This window comes from Myotis brandtii, unplaced genomic scaffold (assembly GCF_000412655.1).
Source record: "Myotis brandtii unplaced genomic scaffold, ASM41265v1 scaffold1675, whole genome shotgun sequence".
Taxonomy (NCBI): Eukaryota; Metazoa; Chordata; class Mammalia; order Chiroptera; family Vespertilionidae; genus Myotis; species Myotis brandtii.
This window is the reverse complement of record NW_005356150.1, coordinates 265,741-278,398: the sequence shown is the minus strand read 5'-3', so window position 1 is coordinate 278,398 and position 12,658 is coordinate 265,741. Positions and strand designations below refer to the sequence as shown.

The following is a 12,658-nucleotide window of genomic DNA, read 5'->3' as shown; positions in this document are numbered from 1 at the left end:
TCTCTTTCATCATTGATGTTTCTCTCTCTCTCTCCCTCTCCCTTCCTCTCTGAAGTAAAAAAAATGCATATTTTTTAAAAAAGAAAAGCAAACCTAATTTTATATGAGTGCATAATCAAAAAAGCTGAAAGACTACTCCAGGAGACACTGCAGGGCACAGAGACTCATTCTTTGTTTTGAGGTCATTTATCAGAAAGAAGAAAACCATGTTAAAGAAAGGAAAAACTATTTTATTGTGGTATATAGTTTACATTTTTAAAATTGAATACTTTTATATTAAGCTTCATATTGCTTCTATGTTGTTTGGGAAACTTAAACTCTATGATTTCATTATGTTCTCTCATATTATCTACACGTGTTAATACTTAGAGCAATACAGAAGACAGAGCAGGAGTGCTGTTTACTGCTGCGCTTTTCATTGCTAGGCCATCGTTTTTTGAAGTGGCTCACACTTAACAGGAATATTTTTGAGAGCTGTTTCTTTCATCATCATGTTAATGAGCTATAATTAGCTTTATTGAGATAACTGAGTATGTAATCATTTAAGAATTTAGATACAATATATGAATACTTGAATTGAGGTTGTAGAATCCTATATAATAAAGAGGTAATATGCAAATTGACCATCACACCCTCCCAAGATGGCTGCCTATGACCAGGCCTGCAGGGGGTTATTGAGGGACGACCAAATGTCTGAACAAGCAGGCTGCGTGGGGCAACCAGGCTGGCAGGGGGGTTAGTGAGGGACAACCAAATGACTGAACAGCAGGCTGCTTTGGGCGACCAGGCCGGCAGGGGGGTTAGAGAGGGATGACCAGTCCAGCGGGGAGGGGCAGTTGGGGGCGAGCAGGCCAGCAAGGGGGCCAGTGGAGGGCAAGCAGGCCGGTGAGGGGGTACAGTTGGGGGCAAGCAGGCTGGCAGGCAGAGTGGTGGTTAGGAGCCAGCGGTCCCGGATTGCGAGAGGGATGTCCGACTGCCTGTGGGATCGGGCCTAAACCAGCAGTCAGACATCCCCGATCAGGCCGGCGGGGGGGCGGGTGCAGTTAGGGGTGACCAGGCAGGCAGGCAGGTGAGCAATTAGGAGCCAGCAGTCCAGGATTGTGCACAAATTTCGTGCACCAGGCCTCTAGTAAGATAATAAAAAGCTTCCTCTTTTTTTAAGTTCTTTATTGTTTAAAGTATTACATAAGTCTCCTTTTTCCCCCATTGACCTCTCCCCAGCCACCCCCGCCCCCCGTCTGTGTCCATTGGTTATGCTTATATGCATGCATGCAAGCCCTTTGGTTGATCTCTTATCCTCCCCCTCCCCTGCCTTCCCTCATAGGTTGGACAGTCTATTCGATGCTTCTATGACTCTGGTTCTGTTTTTGTTCATTAGTTTATGTTGTACATTATATTCCACAAAGAGTGAGATGATATGATATTTATCTTTCTCTGACTTGGCTTATCTTCCTCTTGAAAGTACCATGTGAATTATTTTTGCCTTCAGCTAATTTTGCAAGAAACCTCCCTTGATGGTCTCCCATGAAGAAGTAATTGACTTTGGTTAGGTCCAAGGTAGAGTTTCTTTTACTGACCTTACTGCATCGTGAGTTTAGCTCTAATGCAGGGGTGGGGAACCTTTTTTCTGCGAAGGGCCATTGGGATATTTATAACATCATTCGAGGGCCATACAAAATTATCAACTTAAAAATTGGCCTGCTATATTTGGTCAAACATTTAATGAACTCACCCAGACCAAATGATTTTGAGGGCCTTATACAGCTTGTGGGCTGTACGTTCCTCACCCCTACTCTAAGGTGTCAAAACAAAATTTGTGACAGGTAGGACAGAGTTTTAAGTAAAATCGATATAATATAATATTAATAGAAATTATATTAATTCACATTTTATTTTCTTTTAGTTCACAGGAGGATGAAAGACCTCTGTCACCTTTCTATTTGAGGTACTTATTTGATTTTTGTTGGTCTATTACAGGGAATGGAGGAGGGTTGGGGCTTCTTTGGGTCTCTTTGTCCATTTTAATTCTTTTCCATAGAATATTCTGCATTATGGCCAGACCTAGCTTTTTGGAACTTCTTGCCATGTTGTTCATGCTCTGGTTTTCCCCTCTCTGGTTTAACAAATCTTGAGACAAATTTTAATATAGTTGAAAACACTAAAATAAGATATTTTGTTTTAAATTCAGAAATGTTAAAGTAGCCATTTTAACTTCAAAAACTGCCTGTAATTAGACTGTAACCTAAATTTAAAAATTTTTCTTCTGTACTTAGAGGTTGGGGAGGAGTGAGCGCACAAAGCTTACTTGCTGAAGAAGCTTTAGGTCAGTGGTCGGCAAACCGCGGCTCATGAGCTACATGTGGCTCTTTGGCCCCTTGAGTGTGGCTCTTCCACAAAATACCACGGCACGGACGTACAGTGGGATTGAAACTTCGTGGCCCATGCGCAGAAGTTGGTTTTCGGCCTGGGCGAGTCTATTTTGAAGAAGTGGCGTTAGAAGAAGTGGGGGTGTCAGCGCAGGCGGGCCGCGGGATATGCAGCTCGGGGGAGGCATGCACGATTCATGCAGGAGTTGAGTGAGCCAGTCAGTCAGCAGTCTCATGTGCAGTGGTTAGTGCTAGTTGCGTCGGCACATCATGGGCGGGTGACAAAAGATAGACGAAACAAGTATACAAGACAAGTGTGGATGGGAGAGTTGAAAGGGGTCGACCTCAGCGTACCTCAATCAGATTGAGGATGTTTTTAGCAAAGGCCAGCTTAGGAGTACCCTAATTAAGTTAATAACAATGTACCTACCTATATAGTTTAAGTTTAAAAAATTTGGCTCTCAAAAGAAATTTCAATCGTTGTACTGTTATTTGGCTCTGTTGACTAATGAGTTTGCCGACCACTGCTTTAGGTTATGTTAAATCATTCCTATGTAGTAGCAGCATGAGAAAGTAAACATTCAGTAAGGTTATGGAGTTCAGGATTCTTTTCTAAAGCTTATAATGCTAAAATATCAACTTTTAAAGCAAGTAAGTTTACAGAATGTTGGAGTGGATCACATCTCTCCAGACTAAAACGTTTGCTATATTAATGTGATTTTTAGTGAGCCCTTCAACTTGGGTATAGCCTAGAGCCAAGTTTTTCTTACTGAATTTCGCGGCTCTTTGGCCCCTTGAGTGTGGCTCTTCCACAAAATACCGCGGCACGGACGTACAGTGGGATTGAAACTTCGTGGCCCATGCGCAGAAGTTGGTTTTCGGCCTGGGCGAGTCTATTCTGAAGAAGTGGCATTAGAAGAAGTGGGGGTGTCGGTAGGTCGGGCAACAGGAGACGAGGCGCAGGCGGGCCACGGCATACGCAGCGTTGGGGAGGCGCGCACGATTCATGCAGGAGTTGAGTGAGCCAGTCAGTCAGCAGTCTCATGTGCAGTGGTTAGTGCTAGTTGCGTCGGCACATCGTGCGCGGGAACTTAATTAGGGTACTCCTAAGCTGGCCTTTGCTAAAAATGTCCTCAATCTGATTGAGGTACGTTCGCTGAGGTCGACCCCTCAGATTGAGGACGTTTTTAGCAAAGGCCAGCTTAGGAGTACCCTAATTAAGTTAATAACAATGTACCTACCTATATAGTTTAAGTTTAAAAAATTTGGCTCTCAAAAGAAATTTCAATCGTTGTACTGTTGATATTTGGCTCTGTTGACTAATGAGTTTGCCGACCACTGGTCTAGGTTATGTTAAATCATTTCCTATGTAGTAGCGGCATGAGACAGTAAACATTCAGTAAGTTTATGGAGTTCAGGATTCTTTTCTAAAGCTTATAATGCTAAAATATCAACTTTTAAAGCAGGTAAGTTTACAGAATGTTGGAGTGGATCACATCTCTCCAGACTAAAACTTTTGCTATATTAATGTGATTTTTAGTGAGCCCTTCAACTTGGGTATAGCCTAGAGCCAAGTTTTTCTTACTGAATTTCTTTGCTCACTACCTATCTACTTCAGAGGCTTAGAAAATATTGTATACTTGTTTCAGATAGACGAGTGTGGATGGGAGAGTTGGAAGGGGTTGACCTCAGCGAACGTACCTCAATCAGATTGAGGACGTTTTTAGCAAAGGCCAGCTTAGGAGTACCCTAATTAAGTTAATAACAATGTACCTACCTATATAGTTTAAGTTTAAAAAATTTGGCTCTCAAAAGAAATTTCAATCGTTGTACTGTTATTTGGCTCTGTTGACTAATGAGTTTGCCGACCACTGCTTTAGGTTATGTTAAATCATTCCTATGTAGTAGCAGCATGAGAAAGTAAACATTCAGTAAGGTTATGGAGTTCAGGATTCTTTTCTAAAGCTTATAATGCTAAAATATCAACTTTTAAAGCAAGTAAGTTTACAGAATGTTGGAGTGGATCACATCTCTCCAGACTAAAACGTTTGCTATATTAATGTGATTTTTAGTGAGCCCTTCAACTTGGGTATAGCCTAGAGCCAAGTTTTTCTTACTGAATTTCTTTGCTCACTACCTATCTACTTCAGAGGCTTAGAAAATATATTTGAAAATAATATTACCATATTAATTAAAGTTAAAATTGCTAAAGTTTTAATTTTTTTCTCAATTTTGAAATCTATTTTTTTAAGAAATGTTCAGGATATGTGATACATAGTTTGTGTATTTATTTTTTAATCTGATTGTGGCAATCATTAGATTTAGACGTTAATTCAAGCACCAGTGGTTCAGAAATGTGTTGTAGGACTTCAGGTTTAGCCAAGTAACTGCTTTCCACTAGTGTTCTGGCCTTTAGTGACTTGAAGTTTATTGCATAATCACTTTGTGGCAAGAGGGGACATTTGAGGTTTCTGTCTGAGACAACATGGTGGTCCATTTGATTCATCCTGGTTTCCTGCCAACCAAATCAGCATATTCTGGTTCATAGGCTATCTCAACTGTGCAATTACTGTAAACACACGAGATGTTATTTCTGAGCACATGGTGACTCTGGTATTCATTATGTAAATACACACATATCAAACATGATTATCCTATATTAATGGAAATTAAGTTTTACATACTACAGAAGATTAAAACACAGGATCTTGCCAACTAATGAGAACTATTTGTTCTCTGACTGTCTTATATTTTTTACTCTAGATAACATCAACCTATGTTTTACATTGTCTTAAATTTTTTTTTTAACCACTATTGTAAAAAGCAGATGGGAGAAATGGGCTTATAAGTCATAAATCCTCAAGGACACATAATTGTGTCTTATAGTGTGATAATTTTTGTAATTACCTAGACTAACAATGCAGTCTTGAAAAAGAAATTCTATACTAGCAAAATGAAGGTAAAAGAGTGTAAAGAAAATTAATATTGTTAAGAGTCATAAAGATTAAAATTAGGAAAAAATATAAAAATTAGGAAAAAGAATGAATATGTAAAGTAACCCACATTTACAGTAGAGGTCAAGTTGAAAAAAAAAATGGAAGTTACCAGCAGGCATTCTTTTCACATGAGAGAAATTTAAACTTAGTGGAGCCATTTCATAAATGCAAAAATCATAATTATTTGGCTTGAAATTAAAATTCACATGCAGTTTTTTCTGAATAACATTGTAATCGTCTTAGAAACATAAATGCAAAAATCATAATTATTTGGCTTGAAATTAAAATTCACATGCAGTTTTTTCTGAATAACATTGTAATAGTCTTAGAAATTATGTTAGAATTAGGTTGGTACAGGTTATTTTAGCTTTTGTTTATTATGTACTTGACATGAAGCTGGAGAACATGTTAGTAAAACATAAACCCTTTTTTGCCCCCAAATTATTTGCATGGCTGGTTGAGATTAACTTTTCTAGCATAAAGAATTCAAGTAGAAGAAAGAAAACATGATTGTTAATTATGATTAAGTACTTCTAGAATTTTGGACTAGAAACATAACCTGTCTACTGATAATTTAATTTATAAATTAGTGTACTTTTGTACTACCTCTCATAAGAGCAAATGAATGCTTAACAACAAGACAGAATCTGTGTTTGGGGTAAAGATTTTCAACCTTTGTCATCTCATGACACACAAACTAATTACTAAAATTCTGTGGCATACCAGAAAAATATATACTTTTTGCTGATCTAACAAAAAAAAAAGGTGTAATTTTGATTCATTCACATCGGACAGCTTTTGTTGTATTGACTATTGGTTTTGATTCATTCACATCGGACAGCTATTGTTGTGTTGACTATTGGCATTTTTTTTATTTGACAATCTAAGGGAAAAGAGGCCAGTGCCCCTGACTAAATAGTCAGGTATTGCATGTTTTAAAAATTGTTGTGGCATGCCAGTTGAAAATCGCTAGGCTGCAGGATAGAGATGGAGAGCACGCAGTGTACTAGCGGAGGCTCCAGACCCTCTTGTGGCTAGGAGAGGGGGTGGAATGCAGGACAGGGATCCAGAGAGGCCATTTCAGTCGCTTCCTTGCTCTACTTTTCACCTTGTAGAATTTCACTTTCTGTGATTGCAGTTCTCTTTTAACAGTCATGGCTGAACCACATGTTAGTCTACTGCACACTTACGTTGCCTTTAGTCTTTTCTTTCTTTTTTTTTTTTAATCCTCATCCGAGGATATTTTTCCATTGATTTTTAGGGAGAGTGGAAGAGAGAAGGAAAGACCAAGAGAAACATCAATGTGAGAGAAACACATCCATTGGTTGCCTCCTGCACACACCCTGACCAGGGCCCTGGCTGGGGAAGAGCCTGCAACCAAAGGTACGTGCCCTTGACCGGTATCAAACCCGGGACCCTATGATCGGCAGGCCGACGCTCTATCCACTGAACCAAACTGGCTTAGGGCACCTTTAGTCTTTTCCATAGTAAGGCAGGGCTGTTATAAATAAACATATCTCCTTATTGTAGACTAAATATCTTCTATGTTGAGAACTCTGTGTTCTCTAATTTCAGTACTTCTCCAACCTTACCTAACTCACCACAGAGCCATTTGTTCTTTTTTAAAGGAAAGAAATAGTAGCCACAAATGTACACCTGCCACTGTCCCATGTGGCAAGTGTATTGCAGCTACAGTAGCTTAAACAGTAGCTGTCATTGTTCCCCAGATGCTCATTAGAGATTACCCGCCCTGTTGAGGTTATTAAGGAAATGAAAAGGAAGGACAGGTTATGCCAAATCCTTAGTGAGATTGCCACAAAATAAATATGAACAGGCCAACTTAAGGTGAAGAGCATTCTTGGCTAGGATGTCCATACCTGGCCTCTTTCATAGTCTAGGCTGGAGTCCCAGAAAAGGAGCCCCTACCTCAGTTGCTCAGATTGGCATCAAAGCAACTTTTGCTGTAGGTGTTCTCCTGTGCCGTGTTCAGCCTGTTGTTGTCTGATTTATTTTGGCTGGCATGCAGTCAGATCTGGCTGGGATCTGTTGCTAGTTCACTTCTGTTCGTCTGAGTCTCCAGTGTCTACAAACCCAGGTTGTGATTTCTGTGGTTATTTCCACTGGATTCTTCATCTCTACTTTCTATTTCTCCTCATCTCTGCCCGCTCCCACCTCACCTACACTACCTTCATGTTTCTATGGCAGGGTCAGACCCTATCCTATCCCATCCCATCAGAAGTCAACCACTGAATTCCTTCTTCTTTCCAATTTCTTGGCTTATATGTATAGCCTGTCTTTCCTGTGCTTTATCAAAATCCTACATATGTGCTTCAGGGGCTACATACCTATAACCAGTCTGGTCCACTGGGCTCTAACCAGCTCACCTGGCCTTCAAATGGTGTCTCCTTGCTTACCTAATGCCTGTCTTCTGGCACCTGCCCTGATCTTCCTCTGCTTTCCCTTTCTCATTTTGTTCTCCACTGAAACCTTAAAACTGACAGCCTTTATCAAATTCAGCCAAGTTTTAAAACGGTACAAATTGAAGCCGAATTACTATTTTAGCAGATTTGGAGTTACTTAGGGTCATTTTCAGTACTTATGTTTTTTAATTTTTCTGAATCCGGAACATCAAATCAATCTATTTCTAAATTAGCTGTTTGGCATGCAAACTCGTTCTTTAGGATTGTGTTAATTTTTTTTTATTTTTATTCCTAGAACCTAGCAATCATCAATTTTATGAAGGTCTTTTAAGGGTAGGATTTCTGTTGAAGAAATAAATTCAGATTAAAATATTACCTGACATTTGATGAAATCTAGGAGTTATATCATACCACTCCTACTTTGATATGTGGAAAAATTCTTTCTAGATTATTTTTAGGTAGCTTTTTGGGGATTTCCTTTCCAAACAACTTGTGCTAGAGTTTATAGGTTTATGATTTTTTGGTCATACTTTAGTAAATTTTAATAGTCTATTTTTCTTCTTAAGCATGCTGTATATTTTATGAATTATCATTTTGAGGTAAAAAGCTCTCATTTTTAGATGGGATAGTTTGGAGAAACATAGCAAATCAGACATAATATTTGTTTATAAGCCTGTTTGGAGCTCCTGACTAACAAGTGGGACAAACAAGCAGGCTATTTATTTATCTACTTGATTTTTTCCCCCAAGATGATAAAGTCAGCTAGATATTTGGGTGTCTTTAGAAACAAATAACTGTATATTTAAAATATTTGTTTTCCTTGTCCTTTTTTATTAGCACAGTGTTTCTAAACCGAGGAGGCACATCACTGCTGCCTGTGAGCTTTTTTTTTGTGTGTGTGATAAAATATAAATAACACATTTTGCCATTTTAATCACTTTTAAAATTGTGATAAAATATATATTATGTAAAATTTACCATCTTAACTATTTAAAGTGCATTTTCACTAGTAATACACGAGAGTTCAGTTCCTCCATATCTTTGTCAACACTTGTTACATTTCTTTTAATGATAGCATCTTTATGGTATGAAGTATGTGGAGCTCTTTAAAGGTATCTGGGTTTCACTGGCCAAGATTCTGAGTCTCCTGAGGGTTGGGGGTGTGTATTTTCAAAAATTGCCATAGGATAGTCTTTTCAACAAATAGTGCTGGGAAAACTGGGTATCCACATGCAAAGGCATGAAGTTGGACCCTTAGCTAGCACCATATGCAAAAAATTAACTCAAAATGCATGGAAGACCTAAATGTAAGAGTGGAAACTCTTAGAAGAAAACATTGGGCAAAAGATCAGTGATTCTCTCTCATCATTGATGTTTCTATCTCTCTTTTCCTCTCCCTCTCTGAAGTCAATAATAAAAATATATTTTTTAAAATGACACTAAAAATACTGTATTCTGTTAAATAGGCAAATTAAGAGTTGTATGCCATTTTGATGATTAGTTACACGGTCTTTATCCTGAAGCTTAATCAAATTAATTGTATTTTAAATTCTTGCTCATTAAAAAAATCACATAAGCCCTGGCCAGTGTGTCTCAGTTGGTTGGAGTGTGGTCCTGTGCACTGAAGGGCCATGGGTTTGATTCCCAGTCAGGGCACATACCCAGGTTTCAGGTTCCATCCCCGGTCAGGATTCATGTGGGAGGCAACCGATCAATGTTTCTTTCTCTGTCTCTCCCTCTCCCATCCTCTCTCTCTATAATCAATGAAAAACATGTCCTTGGGTGAGAACTTTAAAAAATGAAAATAAATAAATAGATAGATAAAATTGAGTACTTGTAAATACTATTTTCTAGAGAAAAAGGATAATTCTGTTAGACCTAATGGTTCCTATTAAAACAGTTTTTTATTACAGGTAGGGTTTTATACACACAGAAAAGAGTAAATATAGAAAAAAAGAACACATGCTGTTTTATGTCTGGTTTCAGTAGATTTGAAACTTCTTTCTTTTTATATGTAAATGTCTTTATTTCAAGTCAAGAGATCTAATTTTAAAGAATCACTTGTCAGCAGGCATCTGTGCATTTTATCACATGCAAATTTTATATACTAGTATTGCTGAGCATAATCGGCTTACAGAAATACAGTTTGGGTTTTGCTAATAGAGATAAAGCCTAAGTATATTTCATAAAACATATTTCAGAGTAGGCTTAGAATCTATTTTAAATGATCATAGCAATAGAAAATTCAGTTGCATCACTTACAGCAGGCTTGGGTAATGAAATTGATCATAATGCTGAAGCCTGCACATAAGCTTATTTCTTTCAGTTTTGAATACTTGCTTTATCAACACGAGGAAATGAACTCTTCCATATTTAAATGTTTAATATTGCATAAGTAAGAACTTTTTTAGCAAATGAGTGGAGAGCTCTGAAAAAAATTATTCTTAGCTGATTGTAGAGGATAAAAAGCAAGCTACATGCATGTAGATGAAGGAAACCTCTACCTTTCGTGTAGCTAATTTGCTTATCACCTTTTTGTCAATGTTTTAGAATTACCTAATGTTGTGGCCCCAGCCCATGACAAAGAAACAGAATTTCCGGAGGATGAGGCCCAGAAATCAGGATTTTAAAAAGATTCCCAGGTGATTCTAATGTGCAGCCAAGGTTGAGAACCACTGATCTAGCAGATCTACATTCTTTTTCCTCTCCTCTCCCAGTCATTATTTACATTGGTCCCTGCTCCCAAAACCAAGGTTGTATAACTACATTGAGAAATGGAGTACAGGAGTTAATTGTATAGTGTTGAATTTACAGAGGATAAGCCACAAAGCATCAAAAGCAGGAACTGTCTGTTCCAGTTAAGGACAGACCAGCAAAGGATTTGTTGCTGGTTATATAACCTGGGAGCCACAGTGAATAACAGGCATTGTGAGGCAGAGGAGGAATGGTTGTGATGAAAAGCAAAGTAAAATACCTAAAAGCAGGGCTCCATATACAAAGACAACTCTGGTGAGTTTCTCTCCTAGTAATTGAGTGATTAAAAGTCTACTGTAGTGATTAAGAGCTCAGACTCTGAGCTAACAATTTTCTTGGTTCAAATCCCAAATGATTTACTTCTTAGCTCATGACTGTGAGCAAATTACTTAACCTTTCTAACCTCTTCATCTGAAAATATAAAAAAGAAAACAATAGAACATACCTCATAGGGTTATTGTAAAGAAAAAATGAGGAAATATTTGTAAAACTACTTAGCACAGTGTCTGAAACAGTAAATACTCATTAAGTGTTAGGATGTTTTTATTTGTATGTTTGTTCATTGATTCATTTATTAATTAAGATTCTTCTCATCAGTTTCCCATGTGCACAATAGATTATTTTAGGTGAATTTTCTGGGATTTGATTATGGTCTGTGGCCATGGCAAAGAGCTGCAGCTTTAAACAAAGGAAATTCTCTACAGCTAGAGTGGGTGTCTGTTGATCACCTCTGAGATAATGAGGTCTATGCTGGGTGTGATGGTGGTGGTGGTAGGGAGTCTAATGAAAGAAAATGAGGAATATCATAAAGTCCATTGAGGCAATTAGATTCTGAGTTGCAGGAGATGAGATATACACGTACATGGAAGAAAACCTCAAAAGATGTTTCCAAAGCAGCATGTTCATAAGTTGAAAATTATACCGTAGAAATTAGCGTGTTTGGAGTGCTTGAAAGGCAACCACCAATATTGGTCATTAACACCTTTTATTTTCTTTGGTGTCTTCTACAAAGAAGGAAGGAAATGGGAGAGAAGAGATCTATTAGGCAAAACTGTAGTTTGACATGCACTAAATATTTATTCTAATCTCTTTTTTTAAGCATTGATACTTTCGAATATTGATTTAGAAGCTGACTAAGCCCTAGAAGGCAGAATGTGAATGTGTTGATATTGATACGGTTAAAATAGGTGCCAGCCTCACCCCTCACTGGTTATGTGAACAGAGTGCAGGCAAGAGGGCGAAGTGAGGAAGGCTGCTAATCAAATGGTGTTCTATAACCTCACCATCCCACTTTACGTTGACCTCTTTTTAATACTTTTAAAGGACTTCAGGCTTTAGAGAAAATAGGAAAGGAGATGAAGTTTAGAAATGTTCAACCAAAGAGCCGTAAATCAGGTGAAACATTATAAAGCTTGATGTATTATCTATCTTGAGGAATTTAGGAAGGAAAGGTGGCTTAGAAAATGGTTTAGAAATAGGCTTGTGGAAAACAATGTTGGTTCCTTGTCCTCTATTCCCTAGAGTGCCTGCTGCTCTCTGCACGTCCAGAGCAGTTTTAGAAAGATGCTTCTGTCTTCAGGTCTGGAAGAGGTGGGCAAGGAAGGGACAGATTTGGGCTGGGGAGAGCGGAGAATGGGTAGAGTTGGTAGTGGAAAGGCTGGGCCGGGAGGGGGGGGGATAAAAATACCATGGACTAAGACCATGGCAGTAGGGTGAGAGAGTTTTTAAAGTCACTTGTGAAATTGTCTTATCATGGACATCTTTAAAATGGAGAGAAGGGAAAAAAACAAGACAAAACACTTCAGGAATAAATACCCAGGGCCATCTCTAATTTAGAAACAAGTAAAAATCGGCATCCATCGAGGGATGGTGAAACATCATGCGAGGGTCACTCAGGGCCTGGCTGACACTTTAAGCCTGAGATCCCCTTCGGATGTTTGCTTCCCAGTCTCTGGTCCTCCATCTAACCTGACTTTCTCTTTGCTTCTTTCCACAGTGCCCGTGTATCCCAAGTCAGCAGCGTTTCAACAACAGGAGAGTAAGTTACTGGAATTGGGTGCTTCCCCCCCCCCCCCTGCCCCGCTTACCTCTTATTAAACAGGAAAAAAGGAAATTCTAATGT

The 12,658-nt window shown here is 38.6% G+C and overlaps 1 protein-coding gene across 9 annotated transcripts in view; it reads left to right on the top strand.

The window, feature by feature from the left end:
• The window catches only part of FAM13A (family with sequence similarity 13, member A), a 261,528-nt gene that overhangs the window by 175,349 nt on the left and 73,521 nt on the right, over nt 1–12,658 (top strand). For 7 of the 9 annotated variants that reach the window (XM_005862767.2, XM_005862766.2, XM_005862769.2 and 4 more), the window contains 2 exons: nt 1,904–1,945; nt 12,533–12,574. In XM_005862767.2, the coding sequence (XP_005862829.1) occupies nt 1,904–1,945; nt 12,533–12,574 (84 nt within the window). The remainder of the gene's footprint in view (nt 1–1,903; nt 1,946–12,532; nt 12,575–12,658) is intronic. The other 2 variants (XM_014536858.1, XM_005862773.2) reach the window with 1 other exon arrangement.